The sequence below is a fragment of the Chiloscyllium plagiosum genome, chromosome 37 (genome assembly GCF_004010195.1).
Source record: "Chiloscyllium plagiosum isolate BGI_BamShark_2017 chromosome 37, ASM401019v2, whole genome shotgun sequence".
Taxonomy (NCBI): Eukaryota; Metazoa; Chordata; class Chondrichthyes; order Orectolobiformes; family Hemiscylliidae; genus Chiloscyllium; species Chiloscyllium plagiosum.
Genome location: NC_057746.1, coordinates 1,012,771 through 1,037,994, shown reverse-complemented (window position 1 = coordinate 1,037,994; position 25,224 = coordinate 1,012,771). Strand labels below are relative to the sequence as shown.

The 25,224-nt window shown below is 41.0% G+C and overlaps 1 protein-coding gene across 1 annotated transcript in view; it reads right to left on the bottom strand.

The window, feature by feature from the left end:
* Window positions 1–13,264: 13,264 nt before the first annotated feature.
* LOC122541275 (HLA class II histocompatibility antigen, DQ beta 1 chain-like) overlaps window positions 13,265–25,224 on the bottom strand; it is a 17,664-nt gene continuing 5,704 nt past the window's right edge. The window contains exons 3-6 of the mRNA XM_043677895.1: window positions 21,775–22,056; window positions 17,593–17,709; window positions 14,644–14,673; window positions 13,265–13,365 (exon numbers count right to left, since the gene is read on the bottom strand). Of these exons, the coding sequence (XP_043533830.1) occupies window positions 13,340–13,365; window positions 14,644–14,673; window positions 17,593–17,709; window positions 21,775–22,056 (455 nt within the window). The 3' untranslated portion in view covers window positions 13,265–13,339. The remainder of the gene's footprint in view (window positions 13,366–14,643; window positions 14,674–17,592; window positions 17,710–21,774; window positions 22,057–25,224) is intronic.

The window sequence follows — 25,224 nt, the reverse complement described above, 5'->3', positions numbered from 1 at the left end:
CCTCCTGGACTTTCAAATTGGCACAGATTAATTATGAAATGTATTCCCCTTAAGTTCCTTACAAATATGGTGCACCGAAAGACCGAATTATTTTATAAAATATGGCAGCCCTTTTTGAATTACATAAATACAGATATTTCGGCTATCCTAACAAGGGCTTTTATTTAATTGAGATTACAAACCTGGCTGGTCCGGGGCCCCTCGGGGGAGGAATCCCGCACGAATACGGGTTTTATTACATCTGATGTTAACACATTCCGAGCATGTAAGAGACTTAAATATACACTCTGGTTAGTTGTAGGTTAGATTAGTAGATAGTTGAGTTTTGTTTGTTTTTTTTTCTTTTTTCTTTTTTTATTTGTTTTTGTTTGTTTTTTGTTAAATTTTGGCTATTATATATTTGAACTAACTGTATATCAATGTTTATATCTGAGAGTTTTGTTTATTTTTGTAAACTTGTAAAAATGTTAAATTTCTAATAAAAATATCTATCATAAAAAAAGAAATTGTGGAGGTAATGGTCATAATGTTTTAGTCTTCTTTAAATTTAGGGGTGGTGCCAGAGGATTGGAGAATTGCGAACATTACATCAGTATCCTTGTAAGGATAGCCCAGCAATTATAGATCAGTTTACTACAGCATTGAGGAAACCTATATAGATATAGAATATTGAGATAGAATTAATAGTCACATGAACAAATTTAATAAAGAAGGGTCAGCATGGATTTTACTTAAAGGAAATTTATGTTTAGCTAACATATCAAATTTCTCTAAAGAGACAGTTAATGTGGGTATATTGCTGTTGATGTGGTGTACATGGACTTCTAGAAGGTGTTTGATACAGCGCCACACAACAGACTTGTGAGGAAAGTTATAGGCCATAGAATAAAATGGACATTGGCAATGTGGATACAAAATTGGCTGAGTGAAAGGAAACAGAGAGTAACGGTCAATGGATACTTTCAGGTTAGAGGAAGGTTTGTAGTGGAGTACCCCAGGGATCAGGATTTGGACCCTTCCTTTTCCTGATATATATTAATGATCTAATTAATATATTAATTGGTTTACAGGGGACAATGTCAAAGCTTTCAGATGATTCAAGACTTGGAAGCATTATAAATATGAGGAGGACAGTGTAAACCTTCTAAAGGACATAGATAAATTAGTGAAGTGGTAGGTAGGTGACAGTTAAGTTCAGAGAAGTATGTGGTGAAACAACATGGTAGAAAGAACATGAAGAGACAGTTACAATTAAGGGTAATAAAGACATGGAGTGGCATTGCTAATCAGGGATAGTATCACAGCTGCAGAAAGGAAGGTCATCGAGGAGGGTTTGTCCACAGAGTCAGCATGGGTGGAAGTCAGAAACAGGAAAAGATCAGTCACTTTATTGGGAGTTTTCTATAGACCTCCCCAACAGCAACAGAAATATAGGGGAGCAGATTGGGAGGCAGATTTTGGAAAGGTACAGACATAACAGGTTTGTTGTCATGGGTGACTTCAATTTCTCTAATATTGATTGGAATCTCCTTAGTGCAAATAATTTGGATGGAGCTGATTTTATTAGGCATGTCCAGGAAGGATTCCTGACTCAGTATGTAGATAGGCCGACAAGAGGGGAGGCTGTATTGGATTTGGTGCTTGGCAATGAACCAGGTCAGGGATCAGATTTCTCGGTGGTAGAGCATTTCAGTGATGGTGATCACAATTGCCTCATCTTTATGATAGACATGGAGAGGGATAGGAGCAGACGGTATGGGAAAGTATTTAGTTGGGTGAGGGGGAATTACAATGCTATTAGGCAGGAACTGTGGACCATAAATGGGGAGCAGATATTCTCAGGGAAATGCACAACAGAAATGCGGAGGTTGTTTAGGAGGCCCTTGCTGATAGTGCTGGATAGGTTTGTCTCACTGAGGCAAGGAAGAGATGGTAGAGTGAAGGAACCTTGGATGACAAGGGTTGTGGAACATCTTGTCCAGAGGAATAAGGAAGCTTACTTAAGGTTGAGAAAGCAAGGATCAGATAGGGCTCTAGAGGGTTACAACGTAGCCAGGAAGGAACTGAAGAATGGACTTGGGAAAGCTAGAAGGAGGCATGAAAAAGCTTCAGCAGGTAGGATTAAGGAAAACCCCAAGGTGTTCTACACTTTTTTTTTGATTAGATTACTTACAGTGTGGAAACAGGCCCTTCGGCCCAACATGTCCACACCGACCTGCCGAAGCGCAACCCACCCAGACCCATTCCCCTACATTTACCCCTTCACCTAACACTACAGGCAATTTAGCATTGCCAAGTCACCTAACCTGCACATAATTTGGATTGTGGGAGGAAACCGGAGCACCCGGAGGAAACCCACGCAGACACGGGGAGAATGTGCAAACTCCACACAGAGAGTCGCCTGAGGAACAAGAGGATGGCTAGAGTGAGGGTAGAGCCATCAGAGATAGTGGAGGGAACTTGTACCTGGAGTCCGAGGAGGTAGGTGAAGTCCTTAATGAATACTTTGCTTCAGTATGCACTCGTGAGAGGGACTTTGTTGTTTGTGAAACAGCCTGATATGTTCAAACAGGTTAATGTTAAGAAGGAGGATGTGCTGAAAGTTTTGAAAAGCATGAGAATAGATAAGTCCTTTGGATCAGACATGATATATCTTAGGTTACCATGGGAAGTGAGGGAAAAGTTTGCTGTGCCTTTGGCAATGATCTTTGCATCCTCACTGTTCACTGGAGTCGTGCCAGATGATTGGAGGGTGGCAAATCTTATTCCCTTGTTCAAGAAAGGGAATAGTGATAACCCTGGGAATTATAAACCAGTCAGTGTTTCAGTGGTGGGCAAATTATTGGAGAGGATTCTGAGATACAGGATTTATGATTGTTTGGAAAAGCATAGTTTGATTAGAGATAGTCTGCATGTCTTTATGAGGGGCAGGTCATGATACACAAGCCTTACTGAATTCTTTGAGAATGTGACAAAACACATTGACGAAGGTAAAGCAGTAAATGTGGTGTATGTGGATTTTAGCAAGGTGTTTGATAAGGTTCCCCATGGTAGGCTCATTCAGAAATTTAGGAGGCATGGGATACAGTAAAACCTGTCTGTCTGAATACAGAATTCTGGATTAGTGGCGCTGGAAGAGCACAGCAGTTCAGGCAGCATCCAAGGAGCAGCGAAATCAACATTTCGGGCAAAAGCCCTACATCAGGAATAAGACAGAGGGTGGTGGTAGAAGGAAAGCATTCAGCCTAGACCTTGGTGACCAGTGGTGTTCCACACGGATCAGTCTAGGACCTCTGCTCTTTGTGATTTTTGTAAATGACTTGGTCGAAGAATTGGAAGGATGGTTAGTAAGTTTGCCATTGATATGAAAGTTGGTGGAGTTCTGGACAGTGTAAAGGGTTGTTGTAGGTTGCAACAAGACTTTGATAGGATGCAGAACTGGGCTGATAAGTGGCAGATGGAGTTCAACCTGGAAAAGTGTGAAGTGATTCATTTTGGAAGGTTGAATTTGAATGCAGGGTTAAAGGCAGGATTCTTGGCAGTGTGGAGGAACAAAGGGGTGTTGGGGTCCACATCCATAGATCCCTCAAAGTTGCCACCCAGAAGGCATATGGTGTATTGGCTTTCATTAGCAGCGGGATTGAGTTTAAGAGTTATGAGGTTATGCTGCAGCTCTATAAAACCCTGGTTAGACCTGTTTGGAATATTGTGTTCAGTTTTGGTTGCATCATTATATGAAAGATGTGGAAGCTTTAGAGAGGGTGCAGAGGAGATTTACCAGGATGCTGCCTGGACTGAAGGGCATGTCTTATGAAGAAAGGTTGAGGGAGCTAAGGCTTTTCTCAGTGGAGCGAAGAAGGATGAGTGGTGACTTAGAGGTGTGCAAGATGGTGAGAGGCATAGATAGAGTGAACAGCCAGAGGCTTTTTCCCAGGGAGGAAATGGCTATCATGAGGGGGCATAATTTTAAGGTGATTGGAGGAATGTTTCGGGGTGATGTCAGGAGTGGGTTCTTTACACAGAGAGTGGTGAGGGCGTGGAATACACTGCCAGCCGTGGTAGTACAGTCAGATACATTAGGGACATTTAAACAATGCTTGGATAGGCACATGGATGATAGTAAAATCTAGGGAATGTAGGTCAGTTTGATCTTAGAGTAGGATGAAAAATCAACACAATATCAAGGTTCGAAGGGTCTGTACTGTGTTGTACTGTTTTATGTTCTATGTACTGTAAAGGAGGTGCCAAAGCAGAAACACCTTTATGCATAGATCATTACAGGTGACAAGACAGGTGGAGAGAGCAAAGCATGCAGTTTTCTAGGCTTTATTTATAGGGGCATAGAGTACAAGAGGTGATTGTACAAGACACTTACTAGATCTCAGTTGGAGTATTGTGTGCAGACCTGGGCAAAACACAACTGGTTGGATGTGAACACATTGAAGAGTGCAGAAGGGGATTCTGTGATTTCACATTGTTCAGCTCCATTCACAAGTCCGGAAATAATGAAGGAGCCAGCAGTGGCAAGAAACATTCCTGCTACACAAGTGCCAGATGGTGACCATCTCAACCATAGAGAATCTGAGCATTACCCTTTGATATTCAATGGCATTACCATTGCTGAAGTTATCCACTATCAAATTTCTGGCTAGCAATGTAAACTATGCTGTGACTACAGATGCTGATTAGAGGTTGAAAATTATGTTGCAAATAACTCACCTCCTGACTTCCCAAATCCTGACCACCATCTACAAGGAACGAGTCAGGAGTGTGATGGAATACTTCCCACTTTACTCAAAGAGTGCAGCTCCAACAATATTCAAGAAATTGACAGCACCAAATCTACCACATTGAGCATTCATCCCCTCCACAACTAATGCTCAGTAGCAACAATGTATACCATTTACAAGATGCACTGCAGAATTTCATCAAAGCTCCTTCAATGATATTTTCCAAACCCACGAACATTTCTTGATCTAGAAGGACAAGAGCAGCACACATACAGAAACACCATCACAGCAAGTTTCCCTCCAAGTCAAGCACCAACCTGACATGGAAATACATTGCCATTCTTTCAGCTGGGTCAAAATCCTGAACTCCCTCCCCAAGGGCATTGTGGATTTATCTTCAGCACGTGATTGCAGTGGTTCAAAAAGGCATCTCACCACCAGCTACTCAAAGTCAACTAGGGAAGGACAATAAATACTATTGTGAGATGATACAATTGCAATTTATAGGAGTCTAATGGGACAGGTTACTGTGTACATGCCAAATTGTTTTCCCCTTATCCAGAATAAGACATAGTTGAGCTTTAAGGGAGTTCAGATCTGGAGCGGGAATATTTCAGTGGGCAAATGGTCAATCAATGGAACTGACTCACCAAAGAGATGGTGATGACATTTACTATTGATTCATGGTAATTTATTGCAGAATTGGCCAGATCTTCAATGCCTGTGGTGGTGAATGTTGAGCTGACATTACTGATTAGGACCCAGCTAAAGTCCTGGTGTATATACAAGCATGGCACATGCACAGGAAGTTTAAACTTATGGTGGGTTGATTTGTGCTGCCCTGTGCTTTCCACGAATGTCACTTACACTGATATCAGTGTCAGAGACTTGGGGTGTAGGTACTTACCTTGCAAAGTTTATCAAGAAGGGTCAGAAATGGAAATTGTGTTTAATCAATTCTTTGAAGGAGTAACATCCATTCTGGATATAAATGGTGAGACAATGACAGCCACATGGTCATTGGGTTGCTCTCTCATTAGAGAGACTGATGGTGGTTTAACCTGAGGGTAACCATGCCTCAGAGGAGGTTGGGAAGGAAGGTCCTTCACAATTATCTCAGGTGGTCCAGGAATTGAACCTATGCTATTGCCGATGGTATAATTACTGTTGTGGTTCTGTTCGCCGAGCTGGGAATTTTTGTCGCAGACGTTTCGTCCCCTGTCTAGGTGACATCGTCAGTGCTTGGGGGCCTCCTGTGAAGCGCTTCTGTGATGTTTCCTCCAGCATTTATAGTGGTCTGTCCCTGCCGCTTCCGGTTGTCAGTTCCAGCTGTCCGCTGCAGTGGCTGGTATATTGGGTCCAGGTTGATGTGCTTATTGATTGAATCTGTGGATGAGTGCCATGCCTCTAGGAATTCCATGGCTGTTCTCTGTTTGGCTTGTCCTATAATAGTAGTGTTGTCCCAGTCGAACTCATGGTGTTTGTCATCTACGTGTGTGGCTACTAAGGATAGCAGGTCGTGTCGTTTCGTGGCTAGTTGGTGTTCATGGATGGGGATCGTTAGCTGTCTTCCTTTTTGTCCTATGTAGTGCTTTGAGCCTAGGGAATTCCTAGAGGCATGGCACTCATCCACAGATTCAATCAATAAGCACATCGACCTGGACCCAATATACCGACCACTGCAGCGGATAGCTGGAACTGCCAACCGGAAGCGGCAGAGGACAAACCACTATAAATGCTGGAGGAAACATCACAGAAGTGCTTCACAGGAGGCCCCCAAGCACGACGATGTCACCTAGACAGGGGAAGAAACGTCTGCAACAAAAATTCCCAGCTCGGCGAACAGAACCACAACAACGAGCACCTGAGCTACAAATCTTCTCCCAAACTTTGGTATAATTACTAACCAGCTGTTCAGGCAACTGAGCTACCTGGTTCCCCAACTTGCTGGATGAAGCAGAGCTCATTGATATCCTGTACTTGCGAGTTCCAGAGGCATTTGACAAGGTACAAGATAAAAGTTTATTGTGCATTATGGGATCTCATGGTTCAAGGCTTAATATCTTGGATAAAAGATTGGCTGGGTAACAGAAAACGGAGAGTATGCAGAAATGGGGGTCTTCATCTGATTAGCAAGATAGGACATTGGGATCCCATAGGGGTCTTTGCTCGGCCCTCAACATTTTATAATTTACATCAATGACTTAGGTGAGGGGATCCAAGACAATGTGGCTGAATGAGTGGGGCAAATATCTGCTAGATGAGTATATTGTTCACTTTGGCGGGAAGAGTAAAGAAAGCAAAGTATTATTTAAGTGCAGAACAGCAGCAGAATTCTGGGATGCAGAAGGATCTAGGTGTCCTAGTGAATGCATTACAAAATATAAAAGTTAGGTCCAGCAAATGATTAAGGAGGCTAATGGAATGCCATCCTTTATTAATAGAGGTATTAAACGTAAAAGTAAGGAAGTTATGCTTCAATTATATTTCAAATGCTTTGTGCAGTTTTGGTCTCCTTATTAAGGATAGAGGTAGTTTACTCGAATGATACTTTGAATGAATGGGGTTGCCTAGAATGAAAGATGGTACAGATCAGGTTTTTTTCATCCTGGGGTTCAGAAGACCAAGGGGTGGTGACTTGATCAAAATAGTTCAGATCCTGAATGGTGTTGACAAGGTAGATTTAGAAATGATGTTTCTTCCTATGGGTCAGTCCAGAAAGGGGGCACTATTTTAGATTTAGGTCTCCTTTTATGACAGAAATGAGAAGAATTTTATTTCTTTCTCTCAGAGGGGTTGTGTAACTTTAGAACTCTGTGCCTCAGAAGGCAGTGAAGGTGGGATCATTAAATATTTTTAAGGTGGAGGTTGATCGATTCGTGTTAGGCAGGACAATCAAAGATTATCAGGAATTGATAGGAAATTTTAGGATTCAGTTATGCTCACTTGGGTAGCACATTGGAAATCCGGCTGTTATTTCCAGAATCATCACAAACATTAAAGATTTTATAAAGGTAAATAAAATTCCTCAATTTATCTGTCTTTTAAATCCAGACTGACAGAAAACATTTATTAGGTTTCTGTACTGAACAAGAATGCCTAGTTATTACAAATAAATAGACTATAGCAATAGATAGAGGTAAAAACAATGACTGCAGATGCTGGAAACCAGATTCTGGATTAGTGGTGCTGGAAGAGCACAGCAGTTCAGGTAGCATCCGATGAGCAGCAAATCGACATTTCAGGCAAAACGTTGATTTTGCTGCTCGTCGGATGCTACCTGAATTGCTGTGCTCTTCCAGCACCACTAATCCAGAATATAGCAATAGATAAACAACTATGAACTGTCAACATGTAAGTCTACATGTTAAAACTCTCTAAGTCCCTTATTAAAACACCCACACACACACAGTTGTAACATGTTCAGGGTAAGACAGGGAAAGCAGTTCAATGGTCCCTGTCCACATGGTTTGCTGAGAAGATCCTTTTGGCTTGTTTCTTAATCTTCCTTCTCCAGGTATTTGCACTTGCTTGCAGGAAGCACAGAGTCACTCATTCACACTTATAAAGTCGGTCTCATTAGCTAAAGCCACAGCTTTCAGCAACTGCTGAGGGAAAATTATTTAGCTTTCTTCAGGTTTATGGTGGTTTTTACTGTAGAATAAAAGGACAAAACACTCCTTTGTGGAGGTTTGATGGCTTTGACCTTACATTCACACCCACAAGCTGTACAGGTATCTGTAAGCCAATTCTGTACTTGTTGGTAGCCAGAAGGTCTTTGTCCTTGATTACTGGTTCCCCCACCATTCACAGCCCAATCAGCGACTTTTTAAATTCACTCTTAGAACATGGGCATCGCTGACTGGCACAGTACTTATTGCCCATTCTTAGTTGCACTTAAGGTGGTGGTGAGCTGCCTTCTTGAACCACTGCAGTCCACCTGCTGTAGGTTGTCCAACAATGCTATGAGGGAGGGAATCCCAAGATTTTCACCCAGCGACAGTCAGTCAAGGAATGGTAATATGTTTCAAGTCAGGATGGTGAGTGGCTTGAAGGGGAACTTGCAGGTGATGGTGTTCTCATTTATCTGCTGCCCTTGTCCTTCTAGACAGAAGAAGTAATGGGTTTGGAAGGTGCAGTCTTAGTACTTGGTGAATTTCTTGTAGATAGCCAGCAAATGCTAGCAGCAGTGCGTACTAAATCTCACTTTGTACTAAGCCCTTGCTTCAGTAACATTCCCCACTATTTAAACAAGTAGCAGTGTAAAATAGCACTTATAAGGAATGCTAATAGCTTGCTTTTAAAAGGGCACAAGATTTGAAATTTTAAAATAGTCCTTTTCCCATTTCAATCTACAATTAAAATGAGAGAAAAATAAAAAAAAACCAAGATTCTATACAGAACACAAATTCCCCAATTAGAAGAATGCAAAAAAGGTTAATTATTTTCACATTCAGTGGTGACATGCTCCGGCTGCTACTGACCTTGAGATCTGGACCAGTGCTTTGGATTCATAATCAACAGGTGTTGGGTGTAGCAGTTTCAGGAGAAACAGGTACACTTCAACCTATAGATCCCAACTCTTTCCACCTCTTGCCTAATGTCTCAATGTGCTAAAGCTTAATTGATTACACTGTTTAGTCACAATTCCATTATCATTATATCCTAAGAAATAGGATCAGAAGACCACCCATTTTTGCCATTACTTCACATACCCTTCAATTTCCTGAGAAATCAAAAAAATTACATTGAAAGTGGTCAGCCTTATGGCATCACAGCCACCTGGGATCAATAATTCCAAAGGCTTAAAACATTTTAAGCGAAGGCATTTCTCATATGATAAACCCCTTATCCCATATGGATACTATGCAGGGCTAGTTAGTTCAATTAGCTAGCTTGCAACTCAGAATGACACCACTAATGTTTCAATTAGTGCTTTTGCCAAGGTGGATTTGGAATCAAGCTCTTTTCCCTTCCCAGAGTGGAAGGTAATGAAAAACCACTGTTGAACAACTACTCGGTAAATTCCTTAAAATGAAACATCAGCAATGAGCCAAGGATCCCAACTAGGCAAAGAACTTATGGAATGAAATCCTGAGATGGTGCCAGGGAACAATCCCAGTTTCTATTGTCGAATTCTTATTACCAGCATGGCTGCAAGTTCCCAGATGGATCTTACTGTTTCTCTTCCAATGACAGGTAGTCTGTTTTCATGGAATAATAGAGAAAATTCAACCATCTCTTACTAGCTTTCTCACTAATTTCTTTTCTCTCTTTGCTCTAGTAATTCTTTGCAGGCTTTCATATTATCTTATCTTTTATTATGTATATTATGACCCTGCACAGAACAGTACATCTCCTTTCAATTTGATACTATTAATGCCTTGGCAATGAATGATGCAGCCTTTCCCTAAAGTCACATGCAAATATTTGATTTCTATTGATATACCTCAATTCTAATTTCACTCTAGCCTGTTCTCTTAAAATTAATGACTTCATTCCTCAAACTGAATTTTAATCACTGCTATCTAGAGTCTCCTTTATGGAGGTTGGTAATTTATTGATCCTGCCTCATTGTACATTACCAGAGCTAGAATATCCTGCTCTCGACAACTAACCTGAAAACAAATGAACTCCTCATCCAGGCAATCCAATTTAAATTTGGATTAAAATCATCCAAGGTAAGCTTTCCTCAAAGCCAGATTTCTTCCTCTATCTGTCCTCCAGTGTGGTTGGTTAATGAACATTATTAACTGCACCCACAAAGCAACATCTTACCTTTCCTGTTTCTTATTCCTCACCTTTAGAAGCAATGTCACCTCAATATGGCACTTATTTATTCATGGGATGTGGGAGTCACAGCTGGCCAGCATTTATTGCCTGTCCTTGGTTGTTTTAGAGTTTCTTGCCCTTTTGAAGTGTACCCTTGAATATTAAGATCTATTATCTTACAACCAAAGAGCTACACAACATGGCCACACACTCTTCAGTCCAACTCGTCCATGCCAACCAGATATGGCACATTAATCTCTTCCCATTTGCCAGCGCTTGGCCCATATTCTTCAACCTTTCCTATTCATATACCCACCCAGATGCCTTTGAAATGTGGTAATTGTACTACCCTCCACCACTTCCTCAGGCAGTTCAATCTATTCCTCAAATGGATATCAGCTCAGATTTCAGTTCATCAGTTGATAAATGCTACTGCATTCTGATAATCAGCTTTCATCTTTTGCATTCTGATGCATTCCAAATTTCCTGCCCCTCTTTGTAGTCATGATGAAGATTATTTCCCAACTCGTTAATTTATGAGCAGAAGTAATAGGAGCTGGTTTAGGCCACCTGGCCCATTGAACGGCAGAGCAGGCTTAATATGATCATGGCCGATCTTTTCTTGGACTCAGCTCCACTTACACACCGACTGACCATAACCATTAATTCCTTTAAATGTTGTAAAATCTGTCTTTACCTTAAAATTCAATGAGGTATCCTCAACTGCTTCACTGGGCAGGAAATTCACAACCTTTTGAGTGAAGTTCCTCATCAACTCAGTCAAATCTGCTCCTCTAACTTTGAGGCTATGCTTCAAACCCTAATTTCACCCACCAGTGGAAACAACCTACTTGCTTCCATCTTATAGATTCATAAAATTTATGAAGGGAATAGATAAGACAGTCCCCTCATTCTAAATTCCAAAGAGTATAATAATTCCAGTCTACTCACTCTCTCCTCATAAGCCAACCCTCAACTCTGGAATCAACCTAGTCAACCCTCCTCTGCAACCCCTCCAGAGCCAATTAAGGACAGATTTCATTGATGTCATAGGCTTGATAGGAACTTGGGAGCATTTTCTCCTTAGGCTCCTGTGGCCTAACAGGTTCACCAATATAGTCTTTGCCACGACCCTCAAATCTGTATTTCCATTTCCAGGACTTTTGTCAACATCTTCAGCTTGTTTCACCCTTTCATTCTCTACTTGAATGGCTGGTCTAATAGGCAATTTTAAATAAAAATTGCTATTGAAACCAAAGTTTGATTCCAACTAGGGGAGCCTGCTTTATCTACAATCCATTGTCACTAACACTAAGCAATGGCTCTAGCTACATATGCACCTCATTGAGTAATCACATACTTTAGACTAATTACAAAAATGCCTCTTCGTTACCCTGAGATAGCTCATTCTGCACAATGGAATATACAATGCACAACAGGAACTGAGTTCAGAGCCAAACTCATCTTTTCCCATGCTTTGATGTTAGAGTCCCAAAAGTAATTAGAAATGAAAAGCCAGTCAAGTTTTGTTACAGTTGTTGTAGGAAAGGACCAACAATAGCAGACCTGAGTAAAATTGAATTTTAATCAAATTTTTCTATGACAAATATCCATTGTAGCATTTGCATACATTTATAGATAAAGGCCTGGACTTTCATTTTAGTAAGGCAGTGAGACTTGACAAATTCCTAACTAGTGAAAATAGCACATTTAAAAACTGACCCTATCAATAACAACTCACCAGGTATTTGAAACCTTGTGCTCAAACATTGATCTGAATTGTGCAGAGATCCAGAGCTATCAGTCAAGCAACACTTACTCAGGGATTAGCTGTTTCAGCACTCCAAATGGATGTTTGGGGTCTACATTAAACATTCAATGCATTTCTTAAATTGTCCTCACTACAGAATGTATTGGTTCTGTAGTCTACAACAAATGAATGGGCAATAGCTTGGTATGGGAGGCATGATGAGCTTTTGAACTTTCCTTTCAAAACAGCCACCCTAGGCAGAGTACGGTTCATGATAGGTGCCATGAACCATGACTCTACATAAACTGCAATTTTCATTGAGGAGAAAGTGAGGTCTGCAGATGCTGGAGATCAGAGATGGAAATGTGTTGCTGGAAAAGCGCAGCAGATCAGGCAGCATCTAGGGAACAGGAGAATCGACGTTTCGGGCATTAGCCCTTCTTCAGGAAAGAAGGGCTAATGCCCGAAACGTCGATTCTCCTGTTCCCTAGATGCTGCCTGACCTGCTGCGCTTTTCCAGCAACACATTTCCATCATCTGCAATTTTCATTGAGTTGAGTGAAAGAACTAGGCTGTGGCTATCTGTATTGTAGAGCAGGTCAGGTAAACTGTGGGATTGTGACCCAAACCTGCACACACCCTTAAGCACTGCTGAAAATCAAAAATCCAATCAAGTGGTCAGAAATTCTGAAATCTGGTCCTGTTGCCATTTTTAGCCATTCATGGCATCTCCCCAACTCAATGATAATCCAGGCCAATGCTGAAAATCTGACGAGTTTTTAATAAGTGCATATTTTGAAAGTAGAGACACAGAATGGACCCAGCACTTATCCCAGTTTCTTAATTTCAACACGTTTAGTCATTGAACCAGATGATAGGGATGTGTGCAATGAGATACTACAGCATAAAAATCTCAACGTTGCTTCAAGTTAATCTTAAACATCGTAAAAAAGGAAAAGTAGCCTTGCACCCAGTAAGCTATAGTTAGAGAGTCAGGAGGAATCTTGATGCATTTTTAGCGGTTTAATTCTGTCATTTAATCAAGTCATTTATTCCAATGTCTTGAACACATTCTCCCAGAGGTAAGTTAGCTGACAGCTGGACCCATCAGACCTGAAACAAATTACCAGAGTTAGAAAATACAAGACAATCTCGACATACACCATTAACCCAACAAACTGCACTGAACCAGTTTACCATTATGCTCAGTATGGGATAGCAATGCCAGTTTTTGTACAAATTGGGTGCAGTGGAGTTCTACAACATTCATGTGATGGATTGTATCATACTTTGAACAAAGAATAGAGCATAGGAACAGGCCCTTTGACCCCTCCAAGCCTGTGCCAACACATTTTGCCCTTCCATACTAAGAAAGTGTTCACATGCATATTCCTCTGTTCCCTTCCTATTCATGTATTCATCCAGGTGCTTCTTAAATGCTGCTACTGTGTCTGCCTCCACCACCTCCTTTGCCAGCACTTTATAGCCTCATCTCTTGTAAACATCTCCCTCTTGCACCTTGAACCAGTGTCCCTGGTAATTGACCCCTCCACCCTGAGGAAAAAAGTCTTATACTTTCCACTAACGATGCTGTTTACAATCTTAAACTTCTATCAGGTTGCCCCTCAACCTCCTGGGTTCCAGTGAAAACAAACCCAGTCTATCCATCACTAAAATCCCCCATACTCTTTGGGTAAACCTCTTCTATGCCTTCTCCAAAGCATCAACATCTTTGTCTGTGACGGCCAGAACTGTACACAATATTCCAAGTGTGGCCTAACCAAATTCTATAAAGCTGCAGCAAAACTTGTCTCTTTATACTCAGTGCCCCCTCTAATGAAGAGAAGCATGCCATTGGCCTTTATTAGTTTAAGTATCTGCACAGCCACCTTCAGTGATCTGTGGACCTGCACACCCAGATCCCGCTGCCTATCAATACTCCTAAGGATTCTGTTATTCACTGTATAATTTCCACCTGTACTTACCTTTTCAAAATGCATCACCCACATTTGTCCAGCTTAAATTCCATCTGCCATTTTTCTCCCCTTGCCTCCAACTGATCTATATCCTGCTGTATCCTAACAATCCTCCTGACTATCAGCAAATTCCAGAGGCTCCCAAACTAAAGATGCCTGCTAATGAGACTGAGATTTTTTATTTAAATGAGGAAATGAGGTTTTTTATTTAAAACCTTAGTGCACAAGTTACACTGACTAGCAGTGAAGGTTAATGTGAAATGAACCTGGGATGGGGACAATACAGTTGCAATACAGAAGGAATTTTACTGTCAGGGTTAATTCTAGAAGTGGAATACTACAGTCACACTATTTGTCAGAACAGAACCCTCAGTGCATCCCTCCCACAAAATTTATTCTTGGCTGATATACTTACGTGGACCATGATTGCTGGAGTCCAGGATAGCTGGAAGAGAAATCAACATGGTTAGGTTACCCAAGTTAAAAAGGTTAGGGTTGCAAGCCCCACACCTTGAATATAAAATAGTCTGGTACTCCACTGGAATGCTAGCCTGCATCTTACAGTAGATTAGAGGAGATGTTGAAATTTAAGCTCAGTCGGTCCTCAGACAGATGGCAAGGAATGTCCTAACACTAGTTTGAAGATCATCTAGTCTTATCTGTCATGATGAAACCTTACCCCTTAAACAGAATCTGTTCTGATGTTAGTTAAGTTAAAATCAAAACAGTGGTTGCTGTAAATCAAACAAAAACACAAGTTGGTGGCAAAGCTCAGCAGGTTCAGCATCTGTGACAAGAAATCAGTTTGATAAGATTCCTCCTGGTAGACTCGTTAGCAAAGATAGATCACGTGGAATACAGGGAAAATTAGCCATTTGGATATAAAACGGACTCAAAGATAGAAGACAGAGGGTGGTGGTGGAGAGTTGCTTTTCAGACTGAAGGGCCAGTGATCAGTGGTGTGTCACAGGACCAGCACTGGGTCCACTGCTTTTCATTATTTATATAAATGATTAGGATGTGAACATTGGAGGTATAGTTAGTAAGTTTATAGATGACATGAAAATTGGTGGTGTGGTGGACAGCAAAGCTTACCTCAGTACAATGGGATCTTGATCAGATGGGTCAATGGGCTGAGAAGTGGCAGATGGAGTTTAATCTAGATAAATGCGAGGTGCTGCATTTTGGGAAATCAAATCTCAGCAAGACTTATACACTAAATGGTAAGGTCCTAGGGAGTGTTGTTGGAGTGCAGGTTCTTGGCTCCTTGAAAGTGAAGTTACCAGTAGATAGGATAGAGAAGGCAGCATTTGGTATGGTCTCTTATTGGTCAGACCATTGAGTATCAGAGTTGGGAGGTCATGTGGCTGTACAGGACATTGGTTAGGCCACTGTTGGAATATTGTGTGCAATTCTAGTCTCCCTCTTATAGGAAGGAAGGAAGCTGTGAAACCTGAAAGGGTTCAGAGAAGATTTACAAGGATGTGGCCAGGGTTGGAGGATTTGAGCTAAAGGGAGGAGCCAAATAGGCTTTAGGCCACTGTTGGAATATTGTGTGCAATTCTAGTCTCCCTCTTATAGGAAGGAAGGAAGCTGTGAAACCTGAAAGGGTTCAGAGAAGATTTGCAAGGATGTGGCCAGGGTTGGAGGATTTGAGCTATAGGGAGGAGCCAAATAGGCTGGGGCAGTTTTCCCTGGAGCGTCGGAGGCTGAGGGAAGACCTTAGAGGTTTATAAAATCATGAGGGTCATAGATAGGGTAAATAGAATAAAAAAGCTTTTTCCTTTTTTTTGGGGGGGTGGGGAGAAAGAGTCCAGAACTAGGAGCCAGAGGAAATGGTGAAGCTGGTACAGTTATAACATTTTAAAAAGGCATCTGGATGGGTATATGAATAGGAACAGTTTAGAGGGATATGGGTCAAATGGGACTGTTAATTTAGGATATGTGGTCACTATGGATGAGTTGGACTAAAGGGTCTGTTACCATGCCATCCATCAGACTCGGATAACATTTCAGGTCAAGTGACCCTTCCTCAGAACTGTTTAAAGTTATGCTACAGTACAACAGTAACCACATTTCAGAACACATTTCCTCAGAGGTCTCTGTTCAGCACTAAAAATAAGGTTTTGCAATGTCTTGAGAGAAAATGTATTTAAAGACTGAGTTGTTTTTATTCTAAAGGAAGAATCAGTTAAAATAAGGTCAGCTAGATGGATTTATAGTTACCCTGGTTAAGTGTCCTAGAGATAAATTGAACATTTGGATAGTATGACATGGCTAGCAAACAGGATTTGCAACTGCTTCACATTAAGGTAAATGTAATTGGAACTGGATGACATTAATGTTTCCTAGATTATAGTCCATTATACATTCAGCCCATTGCACTTGAAGGCCCTGGAAATATCCCACCTAAAATATTTAAGTTTGATGAATTTGTCCACTGTGCCAGAAAAGATTTCTTGATCTGGAATGTTAAAAATTCCCAGCCATATTTCCTGTCTAAAGCAACTTTAAAAAGCATTACACCAATAACAAGGCCACCTCAAAACCTCAGTGAGAACTTTGCCGTACTAGTGGTAATGATGTTACCTCTTGGCATTTCCCAAGTTCAGCAGCTATCTTAAATGGAGTAAGCTTTATGGAGACATGGAGTTATACAGCATGGAAACAGATCCTTCGGTCCAACCCCTCCATGCCGACCAGATATCCTCAATCAATCTAGTGCCATTTGGCCCATATCCCTCTAAACCCCTCCTATTCATGTACCCATTTAAATGCCTTTTAGATGTTGTAATTGTACCAGCCTCCACTACTTTGTCTGCCAGCTCAGTCCATACATGTACCACCCTCTGCATGAAAAAAAGTTGCCCCTTGGGTCCCTTTCATATCTTTCCCCCCACCATAAACTTATGCTCTCTAGTTTTAGACTCCCCCTCCCTCGGAAAGAGACCTTGGCTGTTCACCCAATTCGCACCACTCATGATATTGTAAACCTATACAATGTCACCCCTCAGCCTCTGACACTTCAGGGAAAACAGCCCCAGCCTATTCAGCCTCTGTATACCTAAATGTTCCAATTCTGGCAACCTCCTCAAATCTTCTCAACCCTTTCAAGTTGAACAACATTCCTACAGCAGGGAGGCTGAATTAAATGCAGTTTTCCAAGAGTGGCCTAGCCAATGCCCTGTACAGCCACAACACTATGCTCACTGCACTGATCAATAGATGATAAAGGATGCACACAGTAAATATCACATTGAGTGCAGCATGGTGTATTAAACTGCTAATATTGTTGTGTAGAGACTCAGCCCCAAACAACCAAAGGCAGCAATGTCCCACACTCAAGATACAGGAAAAGTCTCACCTTTAGCACTCTTTAATCTCATTATCACTCCAGCTAGTAAGATGATCAGTCCAATCCCAAAGAACAGGGCTCCAACAATGATCTTGTGTCTCTCTGATAGAGAGACGTTCTGTACTTCTGTCCAAATAAAACAATCCAGGTGTCAAAGCAACACTAAATGTTCAACTGTGATACTGAACTTGCAGCTACAAACTAGAATCCATTCCCTGGTTAAGTCTTCATATTTGACTGATTTTTCTCAGCTCCTCAGGCCATTGTGGAACAGTGGCTTCAGCAAGGAGGTGGATGAACAAAAATCAAACTGTAAGCAATGAGCACAGGAAAAAAAGTACTGGAAATGTGTATTTTGCTCACTGCTAGATTTCCAGCAGCTTGTCCTCATTCCACTCCCACAAGACTAATTCTAGCAAGGTTATGGGGTCTTAACAAAATGGGACTACATTTTAACAAGAGACAGATCCACAATTCCTTGTGAAATTGAGATTCAACATGAAGAATTCTAGATCTCAGACAGTTGGAAAACTGAAATTTGGATACAAAGATTACTTAAACAATCCAATAAAGTGAAAAACCTAAAGAACTGTGAATGCTGGAAGTCAAAAACATTGCTGGAAAAAAAACTCAAGTCTGGCAGCATCTGTGAAGAGAAAGCAGAGCTAACATTTTGGCTCATGACCCTTCTCCAGAACTGCACCCAAAATGTTAACTGTTATCTCTCCACAAATACTGCCAGAATTTCTATTTTACATCCATTAAAAAAAAGTGGCCTGGACTGGAACGATGTAAAATAGATGGCGTAAAATATATGGATTAGTGAGCATTTAGAAATTCCTCATGCAGTAATCTCAGCCATTAACAGACTATTGAGATCTTGTTACTGGAGGACAATGTTAACAATATGGAAATAGAGGATGAAAAAGTAGAGTAATTTAATTGGAACTGATGTTTACCTTATCAATAATTCATTCCTTGTCAGAATGCAGAAGAATGAAAGGTTCTGGCTTATTTTAGATTGAGAGAATAGAGGAGATGTTAATGGAGTCAAAAGCTGTGTAAGATACTTGAGACATCTGAAGCAAAGGGAAACTGGAGACAGATTTCCAGAACAAATGTTTGAGGGTTGTCAGTCCAGAGAGAACGGATAGCAAAGCACCTGTGAAAGTTCACTGGTCAGGGCTAGGGAGCAATTCAGTGACATTTAAAAGAAACTGGTGTGATGAGGGGAGGAGTCTATTTGCAATTCAGCAATAGAAGGTTTCGCAAGAATGTTGAGCATCAACTTTTGCATCAAGCTCAAGTCCTTTGACTCTCAGGGAGGAAAAAGAACATGGTCAAAGGGCAATAATACATATTGAACTGGTGAAACAGAAAGGGACTAAATTGTAAGAAAGCAGTTGGGAAAGTGTCTTTAAAAAGTAGGCTACAAATAAAATAGGAAGATTGGGAAACCTTTGGAGTTTGTTTTCCCCAGAACTGGTGCTAATGTCCAATGGAATGAAAAGATTTAATCTTTCCACGAGGATGGCAACAAGCCAAACTGGAAAAGGATAAGGAATTACACAACGAAGCAAAGCAACACAGTGAAGTAAATGCAAAGTAGATATACATGCAAAAGCAAATTAAAAAGTGGCTAAAAGCAGAAGACAAAGGAAGATGAACTTGGACAAAAAATATCAATGCCAGAAATGTCCACGAGCAGAGAGAAGTGAATTTAAGGTTCACATTTCTTTTTAAATTTTCAAACTGCATAAGAGTAATCAGGAAAAGAAGTTTAACACGAACAGAGGAGATTTTACTTAGGCTTTACAGAATATGGGAGAAAGTCGCAACAAAGGCACATGAGGAGATACCTATGAGACTAAAACCAGATTTAAACAGGCTCAATACAATGAAAAGAGAGCAGTGAAGTGGTCAAAATATCCATAGAGTAAAGAGACAAATAGAAATAACTTAATTTGGAGTTTAATTACAAGCTTATTTGAAGGGAGGAGTAAAGTCTGAGGGAATTGAATTCTCAATCTGCACAAGGCTCCAGATGGCAAGTAGGTCACAGAAACAAACATTCAGCCCTTTGAGCCTGCTCCACCATTTAATATCATTGCTGATCCACTATCACAAGTGGTATATTCCCACTTCTCCCCATACCATTTGATACCTTGATTTTAAAATATTTACCTTTCTCTTGAACATTAACATGAAGCAAGAGTAAGTCATCTGGCCCTTCAAGCTTGCTCCACCATTCAAGATCATCCTGTGGCCTCAGCTCCACTTCACTGCCCTCTGTATACCTTAATTCATTGTTAAAAAAATCTTACTTTAAAAACATTTACTGAAGTATGTCAACTACTTCAGTGGGTAAGGAATTCATGGACTCACAACCCTCTGGTGAAAACGTTCCTTCTCAATTCAGTCCAAAGTCTGCTCCCCTTAATTTTGAGGCTCCACTCTCTTGTCCTAGTTTCACCCACCAGTGGAAAAGTACTGTCCATGTCTCTTATCTGTTCCCTTCTAATTTTATGTTTCTATAAGATCCCCCTCATTCTTCTGAATTCCAATGAATATAATCCCAGTCTACTCATAATCCAACCCCCTCAATTCCAGAATCAACCTTATGAACTTTCTCTACACCCTCCTCCAGTCCAGTATATCCTTTCTCAAGTAAGGAGACCAAAACTGCACACAGTACTCCAGGTGTGGCCTCACTAGCACCCTGTATAGCGGCAACAACCTCCCTGCTTTTAAACTCAATCCCCTTTAGCAATGAAGGGCAAAATTCCTGTTGTACCTGCAGACCAATCTTCTGTGATTCATGTACAAGGACACCCAGCGCCCTCTGCACAGCAGCATAATTACAATTTTTTTACTATTCAAGTCATAATTCTTTTTACTGTTACTTCTACCAAAAGAGATGTCACATTAATATTGTATTCCATCTGCCAGACCTTTGCCCATTCAAAGTATTATGCTCCTCTGCAAAGTTTGTCCTCTGTACACTTTGAACTCTGTCATCTGCAAACTTGGACACATATGATACCAAACTCCAAGTCATATATAAATTGTGACTAACTGCGGTCCCACTGATCCCTGAGGCACACCACCAGTTACTGATTTATCCCCACTGCTTTCTGTCAGTCAACTAATCCTCTATGCTTAGATTAAACTGTTGCATTCAGATCCCTCACCATATCATTTATATACATCTGAATAGTTTGGGTCTAAGCACTGATCCTTGTGGTATTCCAATAGTCACTCATTTGGAAGAGTGACTTTTCTTCCTGTTCTGTTAGTAATCAATTCACAATTGATACCAATAGATTACCCTTTATCCCATGTGCTTTAACCTTACCCACTAACAAGGGATCTCAAACATTCTGATAATCCAAATACACAGCATCCTCATTTCTACACTCAAAATTTCCACTAATTTGTGAGCAGGAGTTGCCTTTCCATGCTGACTTTAATGGGATTTGACTATTTTCCCAGTCTGTCAACCACTATAAATGCTGGAGGAAACATCACAGAAGCACTTCACAGGAGGCTCCCAAGCACTGAGGATGTCACCTAGACAGGGGATGAAACGTCTGCAACACAAATTCCCAGCTCGGCGAACGGAACCACAACAACGAGCACCCAAGCTACAAATCTCCTCCCAAACTTTGAGTCTGTGATCATGCATTTTACAATACACTTATTTCCTACAGGGTTTCCCAGTGTACAGAACTAATTTGGCTATAGCACTGAGGGAAGATAGTCCTCTTAAAACATTTAGACATTAAAGTACAGAGGCAAGTTATTAACTGGAAGAGCAAAACTGGATGACATGGAAGGTCAGTGATCAAGAATTCAAGTTGTGTCACCATAGTCTTGCCAGGCCAAAGGGGCTGCTCTCAGAGAAGCAACTGGTGCTGATTTAACCCGAGGGCCCCCAGACCTCAGGCAAGGAAAAGAGGCTGAGAAAGTGTGTCCTTCATAGTAACCCCAAATCAGTGGTTGGAATTAATCCACACTGATGGCATCAGACTGCTCTGCAAACCAGCAATCCAGCCAGCTGAGCTAGCTGTACTTTGAATGTATCAGAACATAAGATGTGATTGAACAGTAGATTTTTGACTAGAGACAAAACAAACGTGTATAAATTCCTGAAACTCATTCAAGCAGTACTAGTTGAGATTCACTTCTTACCCCAATCCACACTCCTGGGCCCCCTCAGGCTGCTGTGTTCCACACGACAGGTGTATTTATCCCCAGACACTGGCTGGTACTGGAGGAGATCCTCCACCTGATAGGTCCAGTCACCATCTGATAACAGGACAGTGTTGATGACACCATCAGGAATTGGTGCTCCATTTTTCAGCCACGTGACATCAATCTCAGGAGGGTAAAATCCAGTGACATGACACGAGAGCAAAGCTGACTGTGTGGAATGTTGAGAGGCTTTAGGTCGGATAGTGACTGTTGGTTCAACTGGAACAGAATAAAATCAACTTTAGAAAGAAAGCAGTGAGTCGTCGAATAGTGTTTTTGTCATCTTGCATTTGTTTCTCAATTTTCCCCCCAGTCATCATTGCTGTTTGCTCAGTTCCTGAATACCCTCAGATTGACTACAAGTCCCAGTCTTCATTCTAATTAAGAAATTCAGCCCAGAAGACAAATTCCTGTTTGTGACTTTAAAAAAAAAGTGGTCTTTTATCATGATGCTATTAAACAATTTAAGTTGGCTTTACAAAAACCACAAAAAGCAAGGCTACCACATAACATTAATTTTAATGACAAGTCTAATCAGCACTGTAGCACCAATTATTGGATGCAATTAGTCCAGTAGCTCCCATTAAATTTATCTTGGCTTACTGTTTTAGTTTCATTCCAATACCTTTCTTTTTTAATTATGTATTCCAGTGTAAACTGGAGGAAGGACTTGGTGAACACTGAAGCAGTGATCAATAAGTCTGTTCAACACATCTGTTGTAACCTTTTAACCATCAAGAGCTGGATGCTTGCACTACATAATAGCAAAACACGCAAGATGGCTGAAAAGCATCAGCTCCTTGGGCCGCAGAAACCTCAAAAGTCCGTTATGTACTTCAACTACAACAAACAAGCCCAGAAATCTCTAGCAGCAATGTTACACCAAGAATTATGGGGAACATCAAGGAAATAGTTCCTTAAAGGGTCAGGTTCAGACAGTCCTCAGAGGTATTAGATGTGGATAAGAGCACATGAACAATAGCAGGCCATTTAGTCACCTGAGGCAATAGGATATGGTTCATCCAAATCCAAAATTTTGGTCTGTTTTGCCCCATCTCAAACCTTTTGGGAAAAAAATCAGTAATAAATTGTGAAGTGATTAACAATTGATAAGGTTCCCATGGTAGGCTCATTTAGAAAGTAATGAGGCATGGGATACAGGGAGAGCTATCTGTCTGGATACAGAATTGGCTGGCCCATAGAAGACAGAGGATGGTAGTGGACGGAAAGTATTCAGCCTGGAGATCAGTGACTAGTGGTATACTGCAGGGATCTCTTGTGATTTTTAAAAAACGACCTAGATGAAGAAGTGGAGAGTGGGTTAATATGTTTGTCAATGGCATGCAGGTCAGAGGAGTGGTGGATAGTGTGGAGGGCTGTTGAAGGTTGCAACAAGACATTGACGGATGCAGAACTGGGCTGATACAGTGGCAGATAGAGTTCAGCCTGAAAAAAAAAGTGTGAAGTGATTAATTTTAGATTGTTAGCTTTGAATGCAGAATATAGGGTTAAAGGCAGGATTCTTGACAGTGTGGAGGAACACAGAGGGATTTTGGGGTCCATGTCCATAGATCCCTCAAAGTTGCCATCCAAGTTGAGAGGGTAGTTAAGGAAGCATATGGTGCTGGTTTTTGTTAGCAGGGGCACTGAGTTTAAGAGCCATGAGGTTATGCTGTAGATCGAGACAGCCCTGGTTAGACCACACATGGAATATTGTGTTCAATTCTGATTGCCTCAGAATGGATGTGGAAGCTTCAGAAAGGGTGCACAGGAGATTTACCAGGATGCTGCCTGGACTTGGGCATGTCTTAAGGTTGAAGGAGTTAAGCCTTTTCTCATTGGAGCAAATAGGGATGGGAGGCGACTTGATAGAAGTGTACAAGATAATGAGAGGCACAGATAGAGTGAATAGCCGGACTTTTTCCCCAGGGCAGAAATGGCTCTCACAAGAGGGCATAATTTTAAGGTGATTGGAGGAAGGTTTAATGGAGATGTCAGAGATCGTTTCTTTACATGTCCTTGGTGGAGTGGGAGGGGGAGTTGAGCCACGGGGTGGTTGGGTTGGTTGGTGCGGGTGTCCCAGATGTATTCTCTGAAATGTTCTACAAGTAGGCGGCCTGTCTCCCCAATATAGAGGAGGCCACATCGGGTGCAGCGGAAGCAGTAAATGATGTGTGTGGCAATGGGGAATGCATTGCCAGCGATGGTAGTAGAGTCAGATACATTAGGACATTTAAGTGACTCTTGGATAGGCACACGGAGGATAGTAAATTGAAGGGTATTTAGGTTAGTTTGATCTTACAGTAGTATAAAAAGGTCAGCACAAAGAAGCAAGGACCTGTACTGTGCTGTTCTATGTTTTATATTCTGTTAAATTAGTTCCAAGTTGTCACTTACATAGAAATGTTTCCAGACTTTTACTCTTGAAAAACTAGTTTTTCTTAAAAATAGTCCCTAGTCCTAAACTCCAACTAGCAAAAATAGACCATTACCGTAACACCTTAATTCAATTAAATCACTATTTCAGCTATATTTTTAAAAAATTTTAAAAAATTAATTACTGTTAAGTCTTAAGCACAAAACGAAGTTCTGTGTACTGCACTCTCTCCAAAGAGAGTAAGCATTCAAGTGTGGTGCTGAGGATTGCTCAGTACTTTAATCTTACCTCCGCTCACAACTGGATGTGGATGTCTGTTAAAGGTAGCATCTCCAGCGCTGGTATCCTTTGAAAGGTGTTCCAAAATTTTGACAATTGCGAAGGAAGTGATTATTCCTCCAAGATAATGCAAGAGACCAGCATTCCATTAAGCTATCAAAAGTTCCAAAATCAGTGATGTGTCTTTGGATCTGTCCCCTCTCACTTACCAACCCCACTATCTCCTATATCCACCTTTGCACCATTTGGAACACATTTCCTACTTAGATCTTCATTTGGAGGCATTGCAGTACATTTGCCAGTTTCATCATTCACGTGACTCAATGAATTTTATGCTGACACCTATTTAGCTCCAGTAAATTGGGACATACTTTCTAATCCAGCATTTAACACATGAAATACAAGGCACTCACTATTTTAGATTTAGTATTATGCAATGAGAAATGCCTAGTAATCATCTTGTAAAAGACTTGAGAATAGTGGCCATACAATCTTTCACTAAACTTGTAAAAATGTTAGTGGAATCTGAAATTAAGATCTTAAATCTAAATAAGGACAATTATGGAGATAGAGGAAGGAGAAAAAGTGAGGACTGTAGATGCTGGAGATCAGAGCTGAAAATATGTGTTGCTGGAAAAGCCCAGCAGGTCAGGCAGCATCCAAGGAGCAGGAGAATCGACGTTTCGGGCATGAGCCCTTCTTCAGGAATGAGGAAAGTGTGCCAAGCAGGC